We start from the raw sequence: 27,594 nt of genomic DNA, 5'->3' as shown, positions 1-27,594 counted from the left end.
AGGTTAGTTTCAGTCTCTATTCCCCACAGTGAATAAGGATATACATGTGTTCTGTGTCGGACATTTTGTGTCGGACATGTGTACTGTATCGCGTAGAAGACTTAGACAGCTAAAGGAAATATTTTTAAATTAATACTAATAAATTCAAATATTTATATTAGCTCGGAAAAAGCAAGATAACATGAGAACATATGAAAATTAACAGTAAGACAATAAAAATTAACAAAAATTCCTTCTATTTTAGAGAAGTTACTGACATCCTGTTGGATGGCTAGAATTGCTTCAGTTCCCAAACCTCTCCTCATGGACACCTCAGCCATTCCATGTAAAGGTTAAATTTCACCACCAAATCAATTAGATTGTTTACTTAGTTAGTAAAAAAATTAATTGGGGTATTTGTTAGCCAAACAAGGTGGGATAGTGGTTGAATGGGTGTATTGGACGGTCGCTGCAAATACTGGGGTGATTTTAGGAGAGGTTTTGAAATGGCTAAACTACTACACTTGGACAGACATAATACACCAACAAGAAGATCATTTAAATGCCATTTTCTCTGACTGCCTTAGACTTCTGCACAACACTGCACTGCTTGGGATAAGATCTATGGTTCTGTTACCTGCTCAGGGTAAGTGGCAGGAAGATGGAAAACAAATGACCAGCAACTTGATATGCATCCATCCATTCTCTGTAACCACTTGTCCTGTTCAAAGTCATGGGGGGTCCTGAGCCTCCTGGTAAAGGACAGGGAAGAAGCCAGGATGGGGAGCCAAGCCATCGCAGGGCACACTCCTTCAGGCACTCCTATGGGCAATTTGGTAACTCCTATTAACCTCAGCATGTTTTTGGACTGCAGCGGGAAACCGAAGTATTCGCAGGAAACCCTGCGATGACACGGGGAGAACATGCAAACTCCGCACACATGCAACCATCGAAGAGACTCGAATCCTGGTCCCAGATGTGTGAGGTGACAGCACTAAGCACTACACCACCATGCCGTCCCCAGTAACTTAACAGTTAATAATAAATAAAGAGTTACATTGACCATGTACTGGCTAAGCAGCGTAGCTAACTAGTCTTTAATGCACTTGTAGCAACAGTTCTGGCTGAAATCTGTGGCTTATGGAGAGCAAGGTAACTTTATGTGACAAATTTCAGGTAGAGCTGTAGCCAAAGACATCATGTGGACCTAAATCTTTTAAAGAAGAAGCAGCCAGTTTAAATAAAATGTTGTTTCTGGTATAAGCTTACAGAGAATCAGCTGGATGGAGGTTGTTTGCAGTTGTAAAAATGACCATATATGGTATGCCAAAGTAACGTCATCATTAGTAAGCAAAAGTCACAAGTATTTTGCATTTATAATGATGGCAAGGTTCCTTACTTTAAATAACATGGCTAGTGTTGACTGTACATTGAAAAAAAGACCCCTCACTCTAGATTCCTTGTTAGATGTTTAAAAGAACAAAAAGGGAGACCTGATTTTATTAGGTGTGGTGGTGAAATATGATGTCTTGGAAGAATTGTTCTGTAAGTTTGAAATGGTATTACCACAGAACTCTAAAGGTCATATTGCTAGCTATTTTGACCACCATGAAAACCCATTCATTCTGTGTGCATCAGCCATATCTATCAGACAAAACTGCGTTTCTTAAATTAGCATCGTTTTATTATTTTCATGAAAGGTTGCCACCTCGTTTATTTAAACTATTTCATACATAGCTGCCAGGACACATCATGGTCTAAGTCAGGCTAGGATATCATTCTGCTGGTGTGTGGAATGAAGGACTAAATTATCAACCACTGGTGGCAATAGAAGGTGCCGGTACAGCATGCCATATGACAAGGTAAACAACATCAACTGTTTACCACAGAATGATATTATTCATCATATTCAAGTGTATATGTATCACTGTCTATTAAACTCTCATAGACTCCATATGCTTTGGTTAAAACGTCTGTTAGCAGTCTGCTATCACTTGGACATGCTTATTATTTTTGACTCGGTTATTATAATCTGAGGTAAAGTCGTATTTATTTGTAAAAGAAATGATCTGGCCAAGTCAGATGGGCTCATATTACTGAAGTTGCATCTCAATCCTCCCGAACAGACGTGGGGCTCGCAGATGCAGGAGGTTCCAATTACAGAATGTACATCGCGTCGTTGGGGAAGACGTGGAGCTGCAATGCGTGCTTTGAGGTGTTCGGTCAAAAACGTCTCCCAGCTTGTATTTGTTCAGCACCAAAGTGACGTGATTTGTATTAACAGGCTTTCTGTGGTCCCCTGATGACATCACTGGTGGATTCCACTCTGACAGGAGGGGCCTGAGCAAACAGAGCAGCTGACCCTGTTTAGAGCCGAAATATGCAACGTGTTTCGTCAGCCTCTGGAGGCCAACTTGTAGAAAGTGTACCAGGGGTGTTGAAAAGAAAACACACCATGACATCACTGGCTAAGTCTGCCAGAAATTTCCTATCTTATATGTTGTTTATTGCAAACTTCTCTCTTTGGTTCTGATGGTGCCAAATTAAAAATTTTAATTAATCCTCTCAACATAATGTTAAGGGGATTCCAATAATTCCTCAGATGACATCCATCCATCCATCCATCTATCTTTTTCAAATCACATTTGTTGCCTGATTGATTGATTTTGCTGCCCCAGATACAAAAAAGTAAAAAAAACCACAACATGTGATTTTCAACATCAATGAAGTTCGTACGGTTATGTGACAACTTATTTTGTGCATATTAAATGACCTTTTTTTACTTCATTCTGTGGTACATTTCATTATTTGAATAGACTTTAACATCTTAATTTCCATTTAAAGACAAAGTCTTAAGGAGGTGAAACTTTTAGGTAAATTTTACAGTTGACTGAGGAGAACAGAGCAGCACACAGAGCAGCACACAGAGCAGCAAACAGAGCAGCACACAGAGCAGCAAACAGAGCAGCACACAGAGCAGCACACAGAGCAGCACACAGAGCAGCACACAGAGCAGCAAACAGAGCAGCAAACAGAGCAGCACACAGAGCAGCAAACAGAGCAGCACACAGAGCAGCACACAGAGCAGCAAACAGAGCACCTGAACAGTTTAGAACAGCAAATCACATTTGAACTCACAAACCATGGCTCTGAATGTTAACTGATATTGAGTCTCGAGACTCATGTACAATTTGCAGAAGATTTATTTTTAATTCAACACTATTTACAGCTGTGAGATAAGAAAGTCGTTGCTCTTAAATACTCATAAGATCGTTTTTTTTTGGAAGCTCAGCTCAGACATCTTTGCTTTTTCATTCTCGAAGATCATCCCTGATCTAAATTACATTCAGCAAACCAGAGTGGTCGACCCAATATCTTCATATCAGATAATGATAACAAATGATAAAAAAGAGGAGTAAGTTTTTTTTTCATTTGATAGAGAACAGTCACATCTCGATGAAGAACATTCATTGACATTATAATTAGGAATTAGGTGGTCATTGTTAACACACCACAGTACACAGTGCACAACAACGAAATGTCTCCTCTGCATTTAACCCATATGTGACAATGTGGCATAGCAGGGGGCAGCTAATTCAGTGCCCGGGGAGCAGGGCTTGGGGGCGGCACCGTGCTCAGGGTACCTCAGTGGTCGGGGAGTCAAACCAGCAACATTTCAATTACATGCGCACATCCATAACCATTAGGCCACCACATGTCTACTTCTCAAATATGTCATCCTATAATAGACATTTCACCGAATGAGAGACCCAAAGCAATGGGATAACCACTCATAAAACTGCAGATATTTAAAGTTAATTTTTATAGGTTAAACAAGTATAACAGTAATTTTATAATATAAACAATATAATTTGAAAAACCTGGAATACATCCAACTGCGAGACCATATCATTCCCATCCAACACAGATGTTGGCTTTTACTAAATACTGATTTACTACGTGTCCCTGAAAAAAGGGATAGGCATTCAGACCTCGGCGCAATAAACTATAGTTATGATAAAGTCTAGCAATGATTTATTATCAGACCAATACTTTGAACCTAAGAACGGTGATAACGTTTTCATATTTCACTCTAATAAGAAATATTAAGGTGTTTTATAAACAGTAAATTTTACTATATAAAATATATATTTCATGCAAAATTATGAAGACAAATCCAACATCTTTCTCATGAATAGGACCCAATCCCCCCCCCCCCCCCACACACACACACACACACACAAACAGCAGAGGGGCATGTGGAGTGCCATCTGAGATACCACTGGCCTGTTATGTGGGTGCCCCCTCAGAAGGGGGCGCCCTCACAGACCACCTGCGTCGCCATGGGTTGACTGGCCCTGAGTTGGGGCTTGTTAATAAGCAGTAGAACATCTCTTAGCAGATTTTCTGGTGAGGTATGAAGATTCTTTTTGAGAAAACTTAGTGATGTTAAAGTGTTGGACCTACAACTCCAGAACTCCAGAAGGGTGACTTGTTTATTCAATAAGCATATTCTCACACGCCTAAATGAACCTTCCTGTTGATGTCTTTTTTTAAGCCTTGGTGAAATACCAGGACAAAGGTTAGAAGTTAGCTAGGAAGAAACTGTAAACGGATAACAAATTAATTTGAATAACACGATTTGGATTAGCCAACAAGCTAGCTAATTGGCATTTCCTAATTGGTATTTGTTTGAGCAGTATTTCAGAATGAATCATATCATTGTATGGCAGATTAAGTGTTAGTCATTGTTTCTCTGTTTGTATAGCTTTGTGAGAGTTAAAATATAACCAAGCCACTTAATCATGACCCCCCCCTTCCTTCCTCCAAAATCAGATCTGAGTGCGACGTCACCACACCCCTTCCTTTGGGAGTCGATCTGTCTCTCCTCACTGTTTCCTCTCTAGCATGGTTCACATGAGCATTACCACACATGCACTTTTAAAGTAACATCTCCATCCCAGACTCTCAATGAACATCCCTTACACCTATTATCCCAGGATCTTCCCTAAATCCTGGTGAACACACCCACCCACACACACAGGTTTGTAATTATATCTTTGTGGGGACTCTCCATTCAATTCTATGGGGAAAACGCTAATCCCAACATGATGACCATAACCCCTACCCCCCCCCCCCCCACACACACACACACACACACACACACACACACACACTCAAGCCCTCACACCAATCACTAACTATGGGCCTGACTGTGTCTTTGGACCACAGGAGACCACATCAACAGGATCTGAAGCCCCTAACGCAGGAGATTTACGGCGTTGGTGCTACTCATTCAGCCATTGTGCTACCCACACAGTAGCCAGTGCCTTCCGAACGTGCCCCTACAAAGGAGCTCTAACGCAGTTTTACTAAACTCTAAAGACTAAACACTGAATATGTATGTTTTGTGTCTGACCTTTGATAATGGGTTACTAATATGGTCATTATTTGTACACCTGGAAAGGCCAAATTTCTGTCGGTACAGAGACCGGACCTGTTTGTGTTCCCTGTTCACCTCAGAAACGGACTTTTATTAACAGAAACCATCTCTGTTCCTGAAGTACGGCTTGTGTGTAAATTACTCGGCAATAGGTATATAATTAGGACTGTCTGGTATAAAAAAAAGTCCAAAGTAAACATTTCCACATTTTCTGGACACACTTGCCAAGGGACGAGACACAGTGCTTCTCTTGTACGGGCAGCGTAAGTTTGCCCAGTCATCAGAGTCAACAGATTACCTCTGGCCTGTTATCTGATTGTCGCCCTGGTCTAATAGCACGCAGTCAACATCATCATTTCCTGTTGCTGCTAAATTATCACATTATTGCTATAACTGGCAGCCTGACTGGCGCGGACAGAGGTGATAACCATCAAATTGCTTTGGAGGGAAGAAAAAAACGCAGAGTTTGTGTGCTAATTTATAGCAGTAGAATAAAGCAGTCCTGGTCTTGCGTAGTTCTTTTGATATATATGGAATGGCACCTCCAAATATGCTGGACTGTAACGAAAAGCGTATACAATTTATTTTGCGTAAAGAGGCACATCGTACAAAAAAAACACGTCTGTGCTCACTGATTACTAGTGAGGCTGAAAGCGATTGGCTCTGGTTGTGATAGGGTGACATGGTCATAGTCCTGTAAATTAAAAAGAAAGTTTTAATGTAATACGACAAATAGCTCATATGATTTTCATACCCATCCATCCATCCATTTTCCAAACCGCTTATCCTATTGGGTCGCGGGGGGTCCGGAGCCTATCCCGGAATCAATGGGCACGAGGCAGGGAACAACCCAGGATGGGGGGCCAGCCCATCGCAGGGCACACTCACACACCATTCACTCACACATGCACACCTACGGGCAATTCAGCAACTCCAATTAGCCTCAGCATGTTTTTGGACTGTGGGGGGAAACCGGAGTACCCGGAGGAAACCCCACGACGACACGGGGAGAACATGCAAACTCCGCACACATGTGACCCAGGCGGAGACTCGAACCCGGGTCCCAGAGGTGTGAGGCGACAGTGCTAACCACTGCACCACCATGCCGCCCCGATTTTCATACCATGACTTGTATTTAATGTTCACTCATCGTGTATTTTTCTATGTATGACTAGATGGTGCTGTAATCAGAATATGCTTCACTGTTATAAGAACCAACATTAATGTAACAGACTGAGAATGTTAATAGCCAGACAGAGAAGGTAAAATCTGATGCAAAAAGGGAAGTAAAATTTAGGATTCAGCCAGCATTTGTTCATTCAGCCAGAATCTTGGCTTACAGGCTCTGTTACATAAATGTGAAGGATTATTCCTTCAGTTTAAGCTTATACTGAGATATACTGTCATTTAATTGAGGCTTGTAGTGTTTTAATTATAATAATTAAAAATTATTCCAGGTGTAATGCTATTTTGTACATTTTAATTGAAACATTTACAAATACAATTTAAAATACACTGACCAATGTCTGTATTTAATAAGAAAACAAATCATAAGTTAGTAATATTTTAACAATGTTATAATACACAGCTCAATATTTAACCAAGCACTAATTTTATTTTGGCACATTTCAGATTTTTTATTAATCAAACTACAAATTATGGAGTGTGAAATATCCTAAAGAAACCCATAAGAAAATATGTTGAGATATCTAAACTTAAATATCTTTAATGAATTTGCACCAACTCTAACAAAACTGTTTTTTAGAAGATTTGCACCTAATTTTGTATGTTATTTTTTTTCTCATAGGCAAAAGGCTGTGCAGGGTATGCTGGTGGATGTGGATAGGCTGTGCAGGGTATGCTGGTGGATGTGAATAGGCTGTGTAGGGTATGCTGGTGGATGTGAATAGGCTGTGCAGGGTATGCTGGTGGATGTGGATAGGCTGTGCAGGGTATGCTGGTGGATGTGAATAGGCTGTGCAGGGTATGCTGGTGGATGTGGACAGGCTGTGCAGGGTATGCTGGTGGATGTGGATAGGCTGTGCAGGGTATGCTGGTGGATGTGGACAGGCTGTACAGGGTATGCTGGTGGATGTGGATAGGCTGTGCAAGTTGTGCTGGTGGATGTGAATAGGCTGTGCAGGGTATGCTGGTGGATGTGGATAGGCTGTGCAGGGTATGCTGGTGGATGTGGACAGGCTGTGCAGGGTATGCTGGTGGATGTGGATAGGCTGTGCAGGGTATGCTAGTGGATGTGGACAGGCTGTGCAGGGTATGCTGGTGGATGTCAGTTTCACTGATGTAATTTCGTATAATGTGTAGTTTATGTCTGTTAACATGGAGAATGTTACAGCAGGAGAAGTAGTTTCATGTAATTCTTTGTTGCAAAGCTTTTGTTGCAAACTAGAAATGCATGAGGCAGTCTGCTCTTCATGTTGATTACAGCAGAAGCCCACTGGCCTCAGAGATGTGCCCCTTGACTGAACAGTGTCCTGTTGCAAACAGCTTGGTGCCATCTGCCGTTATAAGCACCCACTGCTCCCAGGAGAAGGGATACCCTCACATCAGGCTAAGCGCCTCACATCTATTCCCACACATCTAATATTGCCATTATAATTGATACAAAATGTAACACTCTTTTACACTCTTTTCTTCACACAGAGCACATCTCTTTTATATATAAATCCACAATTCCATATAGATGCCTCTTTATAGCATAATCTACTAGGATGTAATTCCACACATTCTAAATTTTCTGTTCAATACAGAAATCAATCGCTCACTTTGCAAATTAATCTTCGTCTTTAAAATACAGTGTCAGGTTTGTCCTAAACTTCAGTCTATGAATTAATCGTGCACATTTCTCCTTTAATAGATAATAGGTATAACTACAGCACACCATTATGAAGTATAGAGTTTGCTGAGAATTTATAAACGGAATGGAAGACTGACCTGTGGAGTGAAGAAAAGCATTTATTTTTTTTATTTACATTTATCTGTATACTGCAAGTGAGTGTAACACAGACTGGAAGGGTTGTAGATATACAATGGAAAACATCTGAGCTCATTTGGAAATTATGAATCTATTACAAAATACTACGCCCCGGTGATAATAAATCCCACGGAAATCCCCGCATTTTTACTGTGTGTGGTTTCTGCTACAGACTCAGCTCGCATAATGTGCTCCTTAAATTTTTAATGTATCGACGGAATTTACATTAGAATTATGATTAAATGGGATGTATCCTGGAGAACCAAATACACTGACAAAAATTAAAGGGTACTTTCAATTATTCTTAGTAATGATTTTTTTTCTCATATTTAGCTCATTATTCTCATTATAGTAACCAATGTATCATTCTGGGTTCAGTACAGTTTTCCCTATATATATATATATATATATATATATATATATATATATATATCAAATCATAAAATAAAATTAGTTTTATTTTTTATGTCAACGCCTCACAAATCAAATGTTCACTCAGAACTAATGACACCCCGATAATGTCCTACTTAGAAAGCTGTTGCAATGAAGATAAGAATGGATGGGCGACACTTATCTGTTTCTCCAATCCTGGCGAGAACACCACAGCTATGTGGTTTTTGAGGTAATAATATGGACAGAGATATGCTATTGTTGTCAACTTTTAATTCCGTCTTTTTCAGAGTCAGTTTGAAATGTACGTTAATTACCATTTAAAACATGCTTTTGTTCAGGTAACAGAAAATGCAACACAGGTCTTTTTCTATGCCTGCCTTTCTTTCAAGGACCATGAATCAGACACCATCCAATCTGCAGGCAATCAGTCAAAAATGTGGCTATATCTATGCTTACCTTAAAGTTCAGAACGGATACTTCCTCTATTCACTTTAATGGCACGTGAAGGTCCGATTCCTGCTTTATCTCACAGGGCTGAGTCATGGGTACAACCCAGATCGCATTTTTACATCGCAGGACTCAGGCCTCCTTGTATTTTCCTGAATAATTCTGAAAATTGCTGGTGGTAAAACCTTCAGCTACAGGGATTCCGGTTCCTGTGCACCAGCATGACAGATGCGCACTTGGTACTGGCATTTAAATCTACACGGAGGATCCATCATTCTGCTGCTTTATTCACTTACATAACCCACCTTTCCCTAACATTTAAAATATTTTGAGAAAGGTGCTATACAAATATAAATCTGATCTTCATTTTTATTTCTCTTATGTATTAACGTTTAAGTACATTTATGGAAGGTCACCATGTTACGGTTTTATCAAAGAACTTCATATTTTAAGACCGAAAATGTAAAAACATTAGATAAAATAATGATAAAAATATTTAAAGGTTGTCCATTCACCTTTTAACCATGCATCCACGGGCTTAGAGTCTACCCCAGGGATCGGGGGCCAGGATGCCAGTCCATTGCAAGGTCATACACACACACACCCACAATTACACACTTTGGGCAATTTAGACACACCAGTTAGGCTGTGGGAGAAAACCCACACATCACAAGGAGAACATGTAAACTATGGGCAAAATGTACTCCCACCCTGCCCTAACCATAACCATAAGTAACCAAGCAAAATGCAAGAGTTTTTACATTTTTAGTTTTTTCATTAGAGTCACAGATTTTTTATTAAACTCAGTTTTCCCTTATGGGGACCAGGAAGCACGTTTTGGAGGCATCGTGTCCCTATGAGATAAGGTATACCCGCTCACACTCTCTCTCTCACACACACACACACACACACACACACACAGTAGAGACAGGACTCAAACTCCTAGCCCTGGAGGTGTGAGGTGACAGCACTAGCCATTGAGCCACCACACCACCCTATTGTCTAAATGCAATTAGAAAGCAAAGAACAATCCTTGTAATGAGTATTTGTAATCTGATTCAGTCATGCATTGCGCAGAGCAGTGACCTACGCTCCCCAATAGCAATATTACAGCTTGTTCCTGAGAGAAAGTTTCCATTGCCATGACAATATCCATAACATTCACAAAAAAACTCCTTCAGTGGATGTCAGTAATTAAAATGGCAGGCGGCTGGCGAAGCCGTGGAAGAGAGTAATGGAACTTTACTTTAAACCTATAGAATGTGCTTATATATGGCTGAATTAGTTATTTATATGGCTGAAACAGCCATTAGTTGGAGAAGAACTTGCATATTTCGACGGCACTAAAACATCAACAAAGGTGGACATTTCAGGCACAGAAAGTACAAATCCAGACCAAGAGTTTGTTTCAACCAACCAACCAACCAACTCAGTGTAAAGAGTTACAGTCACAGAGTACGCAACTGGTTGGTTGAAACAAAATCTTGGTCTGGATTTGTACTTTCTGGGCCTGAAATTTCCACCTTTGAACACTGAATGGAAAAATGATGTGTTTAGCATTAATAATGCTTACATTTCAATCAAAAAAATGAAATAAAATGAATGAAACAGACAAAGACTACAGTGTTCTCAGTATGACTTGTCCTCTTGGATAAAGAATCAAAGCTTCAGGAAGACCTGTTAAATATCTCCCGCTTATAATAACTTTGCCGCAATATGCTCCACAAACAGTCTTACGCCTCATCTGCAGAGATATACAGCTCTTTACCCCAGTGAACATGGTGGACCCTGAGCTACACAGTACTATAGTGTTTATTTCATGCGAGCAAACGGCTTTTCACTTGTTTGCACATTTAGTACCGTGGAGTTATTAAGCTGGAAATAAATAACCATGCATTGAAATGAATGGATATGTTGTTTTCTTTACTTTAAATAGTGTAATGAATGAGTGTTTTTATCTTTACCGTCATTAATTAGGCTATTTCAAAATAAACCAATCAAAGTTTATTTTCTAAAAGAAACCCACATCTTGCCTTTAAGTCAGGCTTTTTTATGGACCTTGTGTATGGATCCATTTTGTAGCAAAAATGAATCACGTGCTTTGCAGTTATTATAGAAAACTTCACATGACTCAACACATTTACGGAGGTCAATGTGCACCTCTCACATTTATGCGGAGAGGTCAAATACAAGAAAAACAAACTCTGGTACTGAAAAAGATAATCTCATATCACCCAGTTCATGCCCTGACTATAATATTAACCTTAACGAAAAGTTGCTCTTTTCCATAGTACACTTGCTTATTTTTTATCTAATGATTTCAATCTGTCAGGTGGACTGTTGCTGTTCTTTAGGATCCCTTGTGGCAACCCCATGCCATAAAACATAATGACATAGTGAAACATAAGCTTTCATTTTAATGTCAGCCCCACTTATGTAATTAGCTAGCCCTCTGACGTTCTGCAAAACAGAGAAGAGGATATGCTATAACTGTGGGGGGAAAGCTATGGGGAGCAGTTAGGGAAGAAAGGAGATTGTCTTTTTTAAATAAGAAGTACTATAGAGACATACATTTTTAATTCAATTACTGGGTATCGCTAACAGTTAATATCTCTAACGAGTGGAATTCGGAGGAGCGTGACTCGACTGTTTTTAATTTTACAGTATCTGATGTGTCCTCCATAGCTTCACGTGAGCACTTTGTCATAAAGACATATATTGCATAGCTATTCCTATAAATTTCAACTGATAAGTGCTCTAGAAACAAGATAATTACGAAGCAAAGTACCAGGACAGTTTCCCCATTTATCAATACAGAACTTTTCTGGCTAGCTTCATAGAAAAGTAATGACAGGTAATATTAATAACGCTTATCTGTTAGCTTGTATTTACATAAATAAAGAATATGAAGTGCTGGGGTGTGTGTTACATTTGGAGTCTCAGAAAAAAAAATGTATGTCTGTGAAAATAGCTTTGATTTCTAACAGTAGTAGGAATACAGCCTGTAGTACATATTTGACTATTGGAGAGGGTTATTGTGAATAGAATTGTACAATGGGGAAGTGGGCAGAAAGCAGTTATTAGAATTTAAACATTGCATTGTCCTCTTAATTGCTCATATTTACCTGTGTGTCAGACCAAATGATGCTCAGTGCAGTCGCCACAACGTTATATTTCAGTTCCCCGTGAATTAGTGAATTTCGGCATACTTTCATGTATAACATTTTAATTCGTATCCAAAATAAGCCAAATCATAAACACCGAAAGGGTTATTTCTTATGATGCACCACGAAGAACCATATGAGGAACCAAGCCCTACGCTATTAATTGTTCACTACTGTGCTAATGGTATTCCTGCTTCTCTAACTTGAAGGCTTCCACCAGACTAAAGCCTGCGGCCCCAGCTAAATAAGTGCCCTTTTCTCCCGACCACAAAAATGTTATACGCAAGGAAAGAGACCTTGGCTCATGAATAACCCCTCTTGACATGACTCTGGTCGACGGCCCAACCGTGTCCAAATCTCTGACATTTTGAGTTGAGACTGAACGTAATATTTGTTGAGAACAAAGAGGTTTTCCTTCTTTTGCCTGTAACTGGATGGCCGTGGAAGAAAAAAACAATCCGCATAGACTACCTCATGTCTGAATGCATAGAGCTAATCCATACTCTACATCTTCTCCGTAAAACCAAGCTAAATCCCTCACTCCCCATGCATGTAACCACAATTTATTTCTTTGTGAGAGTTAAAAATACAGAGCGTGGAGTACAGCGGACCGAGCCGTAAGCACAAATACAGCAAAGCATGTTTATAACAGGGCCCCCAATCAGAGACACCACATCTGTAAGATAACTTCAGCATCATACAGTATCTTCTTTAGGAATTTAACACTGGATTAATAAGATAAAACTCCAAAACATTTAAGAGTCTTAAACTGAGTTTCACAGGCAAACCACATTTATTGCCAAGCTATACTTTGATTAACTACAGTAACTTAAACAGGACCATATTTCCAGTGGAGCCCCAAAGAAGCACAAATACTTTATTGTTAGTAGTGGCATTTAAAGTTCAAAAACCGTAATGGTTTTTCCAGAAAATGGTATTTTAAAATAATACCTCCATTATGAACACTAAACTTAAACATAGGTATTTTTACTTTTTTTCTCAAATACAGTTTAGTCCCGTCTTTCACTTTCCCCCTCACTGTAGCGTCCATTAATGCTGTATTATCAAATCCACACACAGCCAGGTCTCACACAACGATCCCGATCAACAGTGGTTCTTAACCAAAAAACAGTTTGAATAATCTCTACATATACACAAGTCTTTGAAGAAAAATAAACGATTAACTCAATGGTTAAAATGGTAAACATGTTTTACTGACAAATCAGCACTCACCACTGATATTACACTGACACATTATATATGTTTGTATATTCACTGTGCAAAAGAAACAGGCCGGAACATTACAGGTTCTACAGAGACCATGTGTCTCTTCAAATATAGTCACTGATTTGACTGAATGGAAACCAAAATGTAACAGAGGCAACTTAAATATTACAGGGGTTATAAAAGTTAGTAGTCTACTTAGTTTTTTGCACTGTTTAGCCCTATTGTATGTATCTATTGTGTACTCCTTTGGTTTAGTAGACAAAAAAGTTCTCCAACCCAACACATTCACACTTGTGCCCTGGCTTTCAAAAGAGCAAGTGTGCCCTCGGTGAAATTTAAGGGCTTCTAATTTGGGTCGGGCTGCTGACATCATACCACCCCTCATCTGGTGATGTGTCGTACTCAGGACTCATTTCCTCCATCACTGGCCAGCGCCAAGTCCTGCTACTCAGTCACCCCCCGCCCGATGGGAAAGTTGCTGATTAAAACCGCCTGCGGCGTGCACGGCTTGGACAGCGAGGGGTTAACGCATTTGAAAAGCGCCGTAATGGCGCCTGAATGTTCTTCCCCCCATCCTTGTGTGATTGGGCACATGAGCAGGAAGAGCGGCTCCCCACTGCTTCCCCTATGGGCTGGAGGGGAAGGTTGGGGCAGAGTGGGACGTCTCTGCGCAGCGTTACGTCGGCGGTTTAAAAATAGCCGGTATATTTAAGGCCGAGACGGAATCCCACTGCAGAGAGAGGCAGGCCGGCCGGAGGCGCCGTGCTCGTCCTGTCCGCTCCACAGCTGCCCTCTGCTTCAGCCAGCATGATGCAAGCGGCGGAGCCCAGCCCCACTCAACTTGGCCAGAGCTCTGTAAACACTTTCAGCCCCCTCAGAGAAGACTGTCGCCAGATCCAACACTTTGATGTTTCTCTAGATCAGTGTCTCCCAATCCGGTCCTTGGGGACCAGCAGACAGTCCACGTTTTTGCTCCCTCCCGGCTCCCGGCAGATGTGGTAGACGTGGATCGTCTGGCTGGGAGCAAAAACGCGGACCGTCTGCTGGTCCCCAAGGACCAAGTTGGGAAACACTTGTCTAGATAATCTAAGCAACCCATAATGTTATGAGTATTTATAAAAATGTTTGATTAAACATTTTCAGCATCTTGGATACTACTGTTATTGCTCCTATTACAACTACGTTATGATTGATCATATAAAAGAGTGAAATCACTAGTTCTCATGACAGAAATAATTTTAGTCAATGTAGCACAATATATACGCAATAAAAAAACACAATTTCATTTTAAAAGTCGCGTTGTGTTCCTCTACTTTAAATAGGTTTAATGATTCACCTATTTTCTCATGACTATTAACAGATTTCAGGGTAAGTGACAAAATAAAGAAGAAAAATGCAAAGAGTATCACATTTGGATTTTAAATTCTGGGCTCTTTAAAAAGGTCCACTTGCTTAATTTATATTATTCTTCAGTCACACAGCAGGGGCGTTGCTAGGATCTTATGACATCAGGGGCTCAGCCCTGAGATCTAATCTGTACGAGAGGCGTCATTGCGAATTCTCTCCCTCTGTAGTTATGGTGATCGCAGTGCTACAAAGGTTTTGGGAAACGCAGCCCTGGACTCGGACTGTTATGATGTATGGAATTCCCAAACCGAGAGCATGGTTATTAAATCATCTGAGCGAAACAAATCATTTGGGGCTCAGGGGACCCTCATCAGACACCCAACATAAAAAGGACTGGCCAAGTGCCCCGATTTGTAGAGATTTAGCGTAGAGTAACTTTACTTTGTTCCTTGTTTATTTGACTGGGCAATTGGATTATTCCTGCCTGAAATCTAAGAGCAAATGCGCATCCTTTCTGTTTGTCACGTGTATGGACACCAATTTACATAGAAAACTTCATCCAAAGGTCAAAGATCCAAATGCGTATAGTTATAAAAGATGTACAGCAATGCTTTACATTAACTGCATCTTCATAAAGCAATCATAGACCATGCATAAGCAGCATGTAAGTATACCATAACGTACCACAGCAGCTTCAATATACATTAATTAATTAATCATTACATGATTATACATTTATAATGTTTGCTATTAATGTATATTAAAGCTGTTATGGTGTGTTATGATGTTAAGGTGTACTTACACGCTGCTTATGAATGCTCTATGAATGCATTATGAAGGTGCAGTTAATGTGAAGCGTCACCACATTTTCTAGCTGAAAAGAAGGGAAAAAGCATTTTAAAACTTAGAAACTCAGCAAAGAACATTTTAAAATCCTAAAATAAAGATATTTCGTACAGATCATTGTTTAAGGTGGTTTACTTGATGCTCATTTTGATTTCCACTGTTAGAAATGTTTTTTTTTCCTCAGAAATTCTTAGTCACCCTTGGGTGCCTTGATGAAAATAAAGAGTCACAGAAGGAATTAAATTTGTCACATACAGTGCCAAAACCACAGGACTGGAAAAAACTGTAATTAGTATTGGCTTGTTTACCCTTCCCATGTACTGTCAATGCATAATGCATACCATCTGCTCGTCGTGCTATTTCATCTATTTCCTGTAAGATCCCGCATGTTGTTTTTATGAACAATCTCTTTCATACCACCAATGACTTTGGTGAATGATTGTATTGTAATATGTCTTCATTTCTTATTAAGCAGCTGACAGAAGATGCAACCCAAAAAGTTCACTTATCGGTCCTGTCGTTACACCCTTACGATTCAGCTATATGATTATATAAGCCAAACTATGTCTGCTATGCTACATTGCTATAACATCAGAAATGGATCAAATTACAAGGAGGCAATATGTATACCCTTACCTTAACCTATCAAATCTGTGTTATGACTTGATGGACATCGCCATCGTCCAATCCCAAATTCTGCCCAAAGTGCACCTATAGTAATCCTAAGAAACAACAGACAGTAAAAAAGAAAATACTGTGAAAAATGCAAATAAACTAAACTTCTTTGAGTCTTTGAGTTTTAAATTTGAATCCACAGATTAGGACTAGAAATGCTTCAAATAGAAATGACTAGAAGTTCTTGTTTTAAAAGTGCCTCCCAAAGCTGGCAGGTAGGTTCCTGACCTCCCTTAAAAGACGGCTTTCTCACAACATATAACACGCTCCTCTTCCCCAACTCATTTTCCACCCAAAGGGACTCTAGACTCCACAGCCCTGTACTGGATATGCTGATGGAAGATGGATTATCAAGGATTATCAAAATATAGTAACACTGACAAAGAATCGGATTCAGATAAATAATAATTCAATGTGTTTCGTTGAATTAGGCATTATTACCGTGCAAAAGTCTTAGGCAGTCAAATGTTTAAAGCTATTTATCTAGGCAGTAAGTGCACATTTGCTCAGAACAAAAACATAATTTGACATTACAACAAATTATGAGTAACACGATAAAATCCAGTAAAAGATTCTTCTTTTTTCCAAAAAGTCACTGATATCTTGCTGGACGGCTAGATGAACACAGCTTCGGTTCCCAAACCTCTCCGCAGGGGCCTTTCCATGTATTTGTTAAATTTCGCCACCAGCTCACTTAATTAATTATCTTAATTAGTTAATAACGTCAATGAGATATTGATTAGCTATGCGAGATGTGCGAGTGGTCGAGTCGAAAAACACATGGATGGTTGCAGCAAATAATGAGGTGATTTTAGCAGAGGCTTTGAAGTGGCTAAGCTGACACACTTTGACAGGCATAACAGCAAAGTCTTACACCAAGATAAAGATTATTTAAAGAGCATTTTCTTTGGCTGCCTAAGACTTTTGCACAGCGCTGTATTTCTCATAATTTATATAGCAGCATGTCGAACAATGAAATAAAGGCCCCAGTATCAAGACATTCATTTGAATGTTCTCCAGGAAATCTGACAAAAGCATCAGAACCATTCAAAGACAACCAGGGCAGAGCATTTCCTGTAAACAAAAGCACGGCCATTCAAAGCTATGTTCTCAAAATGACCCTCCTTAGATTCTATTTTTGGCAGTGAAAACTATTTTTAGATAATGTGAAAGTGTACTTGATTTTTTTTAATAGATTTTTTTAAGAGAACTAGTAACACAAGATGCTCTCCAAGTTGAGAATTTGTACTTATATTTGAGCACTAAATGAGGTAAATGCTCCAGCATGGTGATTCTGTTATAGTAAACAAAGAATTCTCTACTTTGCTCTTTTATACGAGACACCAGTTCTCTGGTGACCCTACTCCTTGTCATAAATTTCATCACACCTTTGATAATTGTGCCATTTTTGCTTCTTGAGTATGACTGAGCTGGAAATTACTGCAACTTTGCCAAATGTTACAGTCACCAAGCAAAATCATAGTTCTCTATACATATGAAACGATTTCTGAAATATAGATCTAAAATGTATACATACATTAACATTGCCTGATAATTCTGATGTTAATGTTAACAGCAAAAATGGCATGTGATTCAGTGGAGTAATCCTTAAAGCAGGGAAGTAAAGAATAATTCTTTTCTGACAAAAGACACTGAAACATTTTTTCAGCTTGAGGTAGTTCATTGGTGTGGTTTAAAATGTCAAGTGTAAAGCAACAGAAGAGAGTTATAGTGAAAAAGATTGTGCCAAGGATTTCTGATAAAGTACAAGAATTTCAAATGACATGTTAATTCGAACACATTTCACGTGAATCATATGCTTCTACTTTTGCATAAAGGCACGACGTGTTGTGCATTCAGAGATGCTCCTCTGCATACCTTGGTTGTAAAGAGCGGTGACTTGAGTTACTGTTGCCTTTCTATCAGCTTGAACCAGTCTGGCCATTCTTCTCTGACCTCCGCCATCCAGGCATTTTCACCCAGTGATCCGCTGCTCACTGGATGTTTTTTCTTTTTCGGCCTTTTTCCTATAAACCCTAAAGATGGTCGTGTGTGAAAATCCCAGCAGATCAGCAGTGTCTGAAATCCTCAAACCAGCCCACCTGGCACCATCACCAATGTCACATTCAAAGTCACTTAAATCACCTTTGTTCCCCATTCTGGTGTTCGATGTGAAGGTTAACAGAAGCTCCTGACCTCTATCTGCATGATTTTATACATTGTGCTGTTGACATATGATTGGCTAATAAGATATTTGCTTCAACAAGCAGTTGAACAGGTGTACCTAATAAAGTGGACAGTAAGTGTATATGGAATAAGAAGGTAGCTCAGTGTTGGGGGTTGGAACCCCTTTTTTGGACAGCATATTCTCCATGTGTCACACAGGTCTCCTCTGGGCGTAGTCTGATTTACTAACTGGTGTCTTTAAAATTCCCCATGGTGTATGACTGTGTGTATAAGTGCAAGTGTATATGTGACCTGTGAGTCCATCACAAGTCCACCCCACAAGTCTGGGGTCTGGACTGAATAAGATACCAGTCCATATCTTATTCAGTACAGACCCCAGACTCGTGCCCCACATTGCCTGGTATAGGCTCCAGGCCCCCCAGTGACCCCTGACCAGGATAAAGAGTTTGAAGATGGATAGAAAATGATCTAAATTATATAATCGATTTTCTGATACTAAAGTAAACCAAGGATGATGACATCAGTATTAGATAGGAAATTCATGTAAGTTTTCAGAAAAAAAATTGTCTGACTTGTGAAATTCTTTTAATTTAACTTCTGCTTCCATCCATCCATCTTCTGAGCAGGTTTCCTGGTTAAAGTTGCCGGCACCTATTCCCAGGCAGCACGGGGCCGGGTTACCCGTCCACTGCAGGGCATATATATACAGTCATTCTCTTGGAGTCAAAGCAGAGATTGCTAACCCCTAACCCACCATGCTATATATAATGCTAAAGTCCTATAGCAAAATGCCACCACAATCGGCAAGTGAATTATCTTCAGTGGAAGGATATATATGTAAAAGAATCAAGGTAAGTAATCCCTTTCTGATTGCATCCTGATGTAACAGGACTTTTGTGTGTTTGTTCTTAACACAAAACTTTTAACTGATACCTCTAATTATGGGATAGGTTTATGTCGGCTTGAGCTCACTATACAAACACTGCACACACCACTTCAAAAACAGCTTGAGTACATATTCAATATTTTATAAGTTGTATAAATAACTTTTACAGCCAATTTGGAGTCACCGTTTGCACAACAATCAACACTTCAGTTCTAGGCTTACCAGACAGCTTACGCACTGCAGCAAATGTAAGCATGTGATTATGCAGAAAGTATTAATTCTCTGGGCAATTATTGACCAATCATATAAATAACTATTGCAAAATAACTGCATAATTGTTGTACACATATATTACATAGGCAAACGTCAACAGTATTTAGCAGGTCTACACCAATTTACAGGTGCCAACTTTATCCAAAATCATTCAAAGATCCAAACGCTTATAGTTATGAAAAATGTACAGCCACACATCACATTAATTGCACCTTCATAATGCATTCATTTATTGGGGGCTGAGCCCCCCTAAGCATAAAAATTCTAGAATTGCTCCTTATTTATTCACTCTTTGATTTGGTTGCAGACTCACTGATTCATTGATCGTTTTGTGGGGTTTCCTGCAGCCACTTTGAATATTAAGGGAAACATTCCCCTTAACAATTAAGACACTTTCACCCAGGAATTGTTTTTTTTATTATTATTTCAATTTATGAGGAACTTGGGCTAAAAACAAAGACATCCAACACATTGTTATGTTACCTAGGCTAATGCTTTTATACAATGCAACATATAGTTTCAGTTTGATATTTCACTGGAACAATTTAAGTATTGTGCCGTGTTCAAATGTACACTATCAACTGTTCTCCTGGGACTGCAGCTTTTCTCTGCATTAAGAAAAACTTACTTTATCCCTATTCAAACGACAGGATGCTTTTGTGATGATTTAATACCGACCCAACAGGGTAACGGTACTACAGGCTGTACCCCTTTGCATATCATTCTTAAATCTAAGAAATGATTTCAATAAGGTTTAGTAATCGGTTAAAATTAGCGACTGGTTTAACACATAAACTAGTGAGCACTAATGAGAATACTAATAAGAAAACTTTACGACTCTGAGTCATTGACACACCTCGTGTTAAAGTCATATCACCAGTTAAAGCTTTGTAATGTAGACAAAGAGGTCACGTAATACACTACGTGTCACTTACATTTCTTGGCAAAGCAGAAGCTATTTAAAGGCTTTAACACAACTGCTACACACCTTAATCGTAATGTAATTTTTATGGTATTTAATTCCCACCCAAAATGAAAAAAAGGGCTGATCATATGTGTATTGTATATTGTTGAAAAACAGAAACCGAAAAATATGTAATATAAATAAAACGTTATGATTAATGTCGTTGTTGACGGTATGTCTGCAGGCATTAGTACAAGCTGCCATAGTGCTGGTCCTTGTGCAGAACTTCGCTTAAACGCCAGGCTATGAAAATGTGATCTTAAAACTGTACACAACTGTTAGCCAGGTACCGATCTGAACTTTCCCTCCGCATTTCGCAACAAATTCCCATGCCTCACCAATGCAACTAAAACCAAAAGAAATAACCTTTAAAACAGGTAAAACAACAACGAGCAGCTTCAAAACATAAACCAAAACGTCTTCAGATTGCGCACGTTTATTGTTAAAAGAAAAATACGCCTTGTTGGTATGGACATTAAGCTACGATTGCATTGGCTTCAGGTGGAGACCTGCCTATATGCCTTATCTCGCTATAAGTCCGCGAGGATCCGGTTCTTCCACATTAGCAGTGAATAAAAAGCAAACACGCCGCGTGCGGAGGCCCCTTTTGTTGCTATCGTGCTGTTTAGATACAAACAGTAACTAGAGAGACATCCCTTTTTTCCTTCCCCCTCTCCCTCCCTCCGTCCTGCGCTGAAAACCAGCTGCCTGTGTTCTCGGTTTTGCGTCACGTGTTTTCGTTTTTCCAGGTCCCGTCGCCATGGCTACTGGAAGGCGTGTCCCCGGGATGATTTTAAAAGTCGGGGGAAGCCCATTCACGCGCTCTAGCGCTGGGTTTGACGTTACCGTGCGAGCGCGTTCCATGGCAGCGGCATCCGCAGCGGCAGGGAATCCCTCCCCGAGAGTCGCCGCATTCTGAGCGCTTTACGTTACAGATCCGCGGCCTCCTTCCTTTCGGATCCGCTTCATGTGTCGCCTTTGCAGCAGTGACACCGGTGTCATTCGGAGCGACTGAGAAGAACATTGTCAAAGTGTTCTGTTGCACACAAAGGCTGCATCCAGCAGGGGGAATTATAAGCAAAAAAAAAATAATAATAATAAATAAAAATAATCCTTGATGAGGTGCGTTTTCGGATTTGGTGTAGAAGATCATTTTGTTCTTCTCCATCCAGCGCTGTTATTTTCGCCGGTCCTCGGGTAACTTTTGAGAGGACAGAAGACTATTTGCTATAACCTGACATTTTTTTTTTTGAAGAATAAAAATTACATTTTGCTGTGTTTTTGCAGGCAGCCGCCGTCAAGTGACTTCGATATGGCATTAAGCGGTACGCTTTTGCCGTCAATATCTACGTTTGCTAGTAGTCCAACTGTCAAGAATAAATCGAAAGGACCGGGGTTAGCCAACTCAGTGAGTATGCTCAGATGATCCATTTGTGTTAAATTGTACAAAAATGGCTAAGTAGCATGCATGGATTATTATTATTATTAGAATGATTATTTATTTACGACGTGGTATTTCACGTTAATAGAGAGGATTCGGCTTTGCCATTTTGTTTGTAGACGTTGTTCACTTAATGTCAGCCACAGGGGCGTTGACTACCTGTAGCGTTTCATACTCTATATTCTATTATCTTTATAGGATCATATTTTTTTAATTAAACCGTCGCTCTACTTTATTATTTGAGTATTACTTCGAATTTACAATGAAAATGACAAGTCTTTAAAAACCCATTAAAATCCATGTGTTCCTGGCGATATAACAAAGTTTTTTGGTCGCCGAATACTGTCGGTGGACGGACACACCTTAAATCCTTAGGATCAGCATCTAACGTAGATTAAAATACTGACAGAGAACTTATTTAGCTGTCATTGATCCTTTTAGATTAGGTGACAGAGATTAAAAGAATAAGTGAAGTCATACCTAATTCTTTGAAAAATATATGAGATTGCTACTATAGCTAAAAGTTGTAGTCTGACCTAATCCATCGGTTTGCATAGGTAAGAAGTGTTTAGATAAATTTTTAAAATGCATAGTAATAGCTGCTGCAGTAATTGGATCAAAACATCTTGCTATCTTTTTATTCTTAGAGATGGAAGGAAGAGCTCTCCTTTTTAAAGAGACCCTACACACCTTCAGGTGGAAGTTGTCCCGATGAAGAGATCCTGGCAGGACTGGCTAAAAAGGAGCCCGAAGACTTGCTGGACTATGATTTCATCCTCTCCAACACAATGCTACAGCAGCAACAGGAAACCATCGCCAGCAACTCTCAAAACCTACCACCCTCCCCAGCTCCTTATCAGCTCCCCTCTCCTCAGGGCACTTCTAGTGATGTCCTCTACGCCATCCCCGACGTCAATGACATGCCCCCCTCAGGGGGCTTTGTGGCAGAACTTATGCGACCAGATCTGGATCCTGCATACCTGCAACCAACCAGCGTACATGGAAAGTTTGTGGTCAAAACTACCATGGACATAGCGGACTATAGCCAGAACCACAGTGTCACTAAAACCAGCCCTTCTCTGGAGTCGTCTTTGCCCTTCGTTTGCAATAGGATAAAGAAGGAGAACCCTACCACTTGCACCATTACCCAACCAATAGATCCACACCTTGGCATTAACTCACACTCTGGGACTTGCCAAAGAGCCCATCTTGAGCATCACGCATTTCCCCCCGGCCATCCAAGGGTGGGCACCCGTCTATCAGGAGAAGACATACTAAGCAGAGACCATCACCCCTCTTCTCAGGTTATAAGTCACTCGCCATTGCCTCTTCCCCAGAGCTACCATGTCCCCGCAGGCTACCCTCCCTTCCAGCCGCCTCCATCCTTGCAGTACCAAGGTCAGTCCTGTCTAAGTGTTTTTGAAGAACATTTGTGCATTCTCCATTGCCCACCTGAGGCTATGCTCACTCCACCCTCTTCACCCCTAGAGCTCATGTCCCCGGCAGAATCTTTGCCAGAAGAGCCCAAACCCAAGCGAGGGCGCCGATCTTGGCCCAGGAAAAGAATAGCCACACACACGTGTGACTATGCGGGCTGCGGAAAGACCTACACCAAAAGCTCCCATCTGAAAGCGCACCACAGAACTCATACAGGTAGGCTTACCCGACCTAAAGGGCCCCGTCAGTCGAGCGAGGAATAGTAGTAACAATAGTTTGTTTGTATACATTTGAAAATTTGAAATCAGTCTCAACCAATTTATACATTTAGGTGGGGGTAGGAACAATGTTTACACCTTTGAAATGGGGGGAAATGGTGTCCCGCATCTCAAATACCTGATAAGTGGACAAATTCCTTGAAAGATAACTTGCGAGTTGAGCAGTTAAAGTTCATTTCACGGCATGACAGTAATGACGACGGCATTGATGTTTTTAGTAGTATATAGGGAAGCTGGCAGTTGGAAGTCAGCAGCCAATAGTAGACAAAGATTTGATGTATAACAACCAGTTAGAAGACAGTATTTCAAAAATGATACTATGTAGAGCAGGCTGTGCACAATGGTAAAAGCTGTCCATTTCCACATGATTCTATTATGAACCTCTTTTATTTAGGAGAGAAGCCTTATCACTGTGACTGGGAGGGCTGTGGTTGGAAGTTTGCCCGTTCAGATGAACTTACACGCCACTACAGGAAACACACCGGCCATCGCCCTTTCCAGTGTCAAAAATGTGAGCGGGCCTTCTCCAGGTCAGATCACTTGGCCCTGCACATGAAACGGCACTTATAAGACTACTCAGAAAGGTAAAACCTAATGAAATTTGGGACTTTATACTGTGCACTGCCTTTGAGCTACGGCCATGCGACACACGCTGACGTCAATGACAAAACAACTGACAACTAGGGCTTGAAAAGCAGGTGATGTCATTGGCTTCCAGTGACCAGCAGAAGACTCTTGAGATCTATCATTACTCCCTGGGACTTAACTGGAATGATTATCCCGACGCAGACAAAACTTGGAGGACCAAGTGCCAAAGTATGACTGGAAATCTATGAATTTCAGGGGAAAAAATACAAAAAGATTACCAGTAACAAAGAGGCCTTCAACCTTCATAATTACATCTCTCTTCTGGAACACACTGTGCAACATTGTATTAAAAATCTATTTTGTATTGTTTTAACAGGCCATTCAGTTTGGGTAAAAAAATCATTTAAAGTAAGTTACAAGATGGTGCTTAGTGACTTGCGTATTTATGGTACCTAAGGAGGGGGCTAAGAGAGGAACACGGCGCAAAGTTCACCCAAACTCCACTGAATGCTTTTGGGAAGCTTGGCCCTTTTTAAGTGCCATATGGATATCTGTGAGTTTCTTACAAAGTTTTATTCCACATGCTTGACAACAATCAGGTGAATGTTTTACTTCTAAGCAGTGATGTCAGTTTTCACTACACTGTGGTTACAAAGTGCAATAATGTCTTATATGGAACATTTTTGAGAGAATAGTCTGAACAAAGGTTTTTAACACTAAATAATATAATCTGCTTAATTTTGTATATTTGTAAATAAATGTTCTATTGAAGCTGGAATTTGTATGTACAGTATTATCACAACACTATGCATCAAATAAAACTTATTTAAATGTTGGTACATTTTAACCTTTATGGTTCTGTATATTTTATTTACATTTCAATAGGCAGTGTTTACACCTGCCAGTTTCACACATTTAATAATTTTGCTTTCTATTTGTTGGATAAATACCATTATTAGCTATCAAATTACAGGATATCTGTTATATCTTTTTGTATTGTCCCTATTAAACATTAAAACACATGGTAAAAGATGAGAAATATGAAAATAATTTCCCAGATTTTAGATGGCATTATGTGCATGTGGTATTATTTTTATGGCTACATTGTTTTGTTTTATTATCCATGACTTAAAGAAGAATATATAATTTCTCTCATGAATAATGGGGAAACTGCCTGGGGGCCTTTTAGGCTTTTATCTAAAAAGCTCAGGACAAATATACTTCTAAGATGTCATGTTTCCATGGTGTTCTCCTTTCATACACAAGAGTGAAGAAATCTGAAGCAAGAGATACTATTGGATGACATTTAGCTGTGTCATTTAATCTGATTCGAACTCCTGATTAATCATTTGTATACAATTTCTGAGCCGTTAAATCTAGAGGTAGGCATGCTAAACATATCACGAAGGATGTTAAGCCATTTCAGAGAGTATTTATCATAGCTGATTGCTTAGCGGTTGCCTTAATCCAAAGTGAGATATATATTTTTATTCTTTTATCAGTTTGATATACACAGCTGCATTTTAAACCAATTTTTAGGGTATAACTACAATTGTATGCTTTTGAAGATATTTCAGGTTGCTTCTATACCACTTCCTATTGATGTTGAAATGATGTTCAACCACATCTAAAAAACATGGTTGCTTTTTGTGTGTGGTAGAGAAATGTTTGTCACAGTCAAATACCCTCTAGTTCATGAAAGGACCCGCTACCTTTTCATTTTTATTAAAACTGTGCATTAAATGGCAACGTCTATATAGCGAATGTCAACTGAGTGACATCGTGTAACCACCCTCAAAGCCTGAGGTCTTAGGAGGAAAATGGTACACAAAACCTAATCCTCCACATCCTAAATCATACCGAGAGGCTAGTGGAGACTTTTACAAAAGTAAGAAAAAAGCAAACAAAAACACAGGAACAGACCTTTGTATTTAGAACAATACGCTGAATTCTCCCTTTCCTGAACAAGAGAACAGGACTGTTACAAACCACACCTGCCAGAACTGGATGAAGGCTCAGATCACATCTTTTAACCTTTCTGTAGTCTGCTGTAATTCTCTCTCCTACTTTCTTCCTCAATAAAGGAGTCCCATGGTCACCATTCACCTGAAAGGGAGCTTTCAACTGAAAAAAAAGCAGAATGGTGTAGTCATACTGCCCCCTTTAGGACAATAGAAAATTACATGGCATTGAAGGAGGAAGGATTGGCAACCTTTGAATTTAAAGGAACATGTGGCCTTTTAGCTAATCATTATTGCTATGCATATTTATGCAGTTTAGCTGTGAATATTTTACATCCAAGATTGATAATTGGACTAACACATGTACACTTGCAAACAAACAATCTGAATGGCCACACTTTGAAACAAGTAAAAAAATCTGTAGTTGTCCTTTAAAGGAAAACTGCTTCCTCAACTTGGTTCCGTAATTCCAGCCACAATTTTATTCATGTTAACATGTATCAGTGGATTTAATAACGATAAAACTGTTCCTTTACCAAGAGAGATTGTACAAAAAAACAGAGCCAGCTATGCAGAAAGCAGTTTCTGCCATCTGGTGGTCAGCTTTAAAATGACACCACATTTTAAAGCTTCTTTTCACCCTCCAAACACATTCAAATGTAACAAAGCAAAATCCTGTAACTTAGTTGCAGAATTTTTTTTCCTTTTGTAGTTGTGAATGCTTTTTTGCGTTTTCTAATACGATAAAACCTAAAAGCAACAAAACCTTACTACTCTGATCCAGACAAATGATTCAATTCATAAGGAGACATAACACTGCTAGAGAACAGCAAGTGAAACGAAACATCAGTTATGTATGATGAAACATGTTAAACTTGGCCAACAGGTTAAGAACTTTGTTTTTCAATGCATTTAAAATTGTTATCCACTGTAAAATGTGTCTTGTTTCAGCTAAAAAGCTCTGCGTGCAAGGCTATATCCGTTAGGAAAAGATGAGAACAGAAGATGAGGAGCTGTTCGCTTGAGGCACATGACTGCGATCTGAACAGGAATGCAGATGACTCAA

At 39.7% G+C, this 27,594-nt stretch overlaps 1 protein-coding gene and 1 long non-coding RNA gene across 4 annotated transcripts in view; one reads left to right on the top strand and one right to left on the bottom strand.

The window, feature by feature from the left end:
- Positions 1-18,605, bottom strand: part of LOC125746775 (uncharacterized) — a 34,828-nt gene extending 16,223 nt beyond the window's left edge. Inside the window, exon 1 of the long non-coding RNA XR_007399049.1 lies at positions 18,392-18,605. This is a non-coding gene — a long non-coding RNA (uncharacterized LOC125746775). The remainder of the gene's footprint in view (positions 1-18,391) is intronic.
- A 3,012-nt stretch (positions 18,606-21,617) lies between these two features.
- klf4 (Kruppel-like factor 4) lies at positions 21,618-25,414 on the top strand. Of its 3 annotated transcripts, XM_049021213.1 has the most exons (5): positions 21,618-21,945; positions 22,111-22,231; positions 22,912-23,662; positions 23,753-23,917; positions 24,374-25,414. In XM_049021213.1, exons 1-5 carry the CDS (start codon positions 21,941-21,943, stop codon positions 24,547-24,549), a joined length of 1,218 nt encoding a protein of 405 aa, XP_048877170.1. In that variant the 5' UTR covers positions 21,618-21,940; the 3' UTR covers positions 24,550-25,414. The 3 variants fall into 3 exon arrangements, with proteins under 3 accessions (XP_048877170.1, XP_048877168.1, XP_048877169.1); XM_049021211.1 differs by having other exon boundaries at positions 22,912-23,917; XM_049021212.1 differs by having other exon boundaries at positions 21,618-22,231; positions 22,912-23,917.
- Positions 25,415-27,594: the final 2,180 nt, after the last annotated feature.

The sequence above is a fragment of the Brienomyrus brachyistius genome, chromosome 7 (assembly GCF_023856365.1).
Source record: "Brienomyrus brachyistius isolate T26 chromosome 7, BBRACH_0.4, whole genome shotgun sequence".
Lineage (NCBI taxonomy): Eukaryota > Metazoa > Chordata > Actinopteri > Osteoglossiformes > Mormyridae > Brienomyrus > Brienomyrus brachyistius.
This window is presented reverse-complemented; position numbering and strand designations above follow the sequence as displayed.

Excerpts from the sequence above, each read along its gene's own strand:
- klf4 (XM_049021211.1), top strand. Across the intron at positions 22,232-22,911 it reads GACCGGGGTTAGCCAACTCA|AGATGGAAGGAAGAGCTCTC; the intron begins GTGAGTATGCTC and ends TTTTATTCTTAG. Across the intron at positions 23,918-24,373 it reads GCACCACAGAACTCATACAG|GAGAGAAGCCTTATCACTGT; the intron begins GTAGGCTTACCC and ends TCTTTTATTTAG.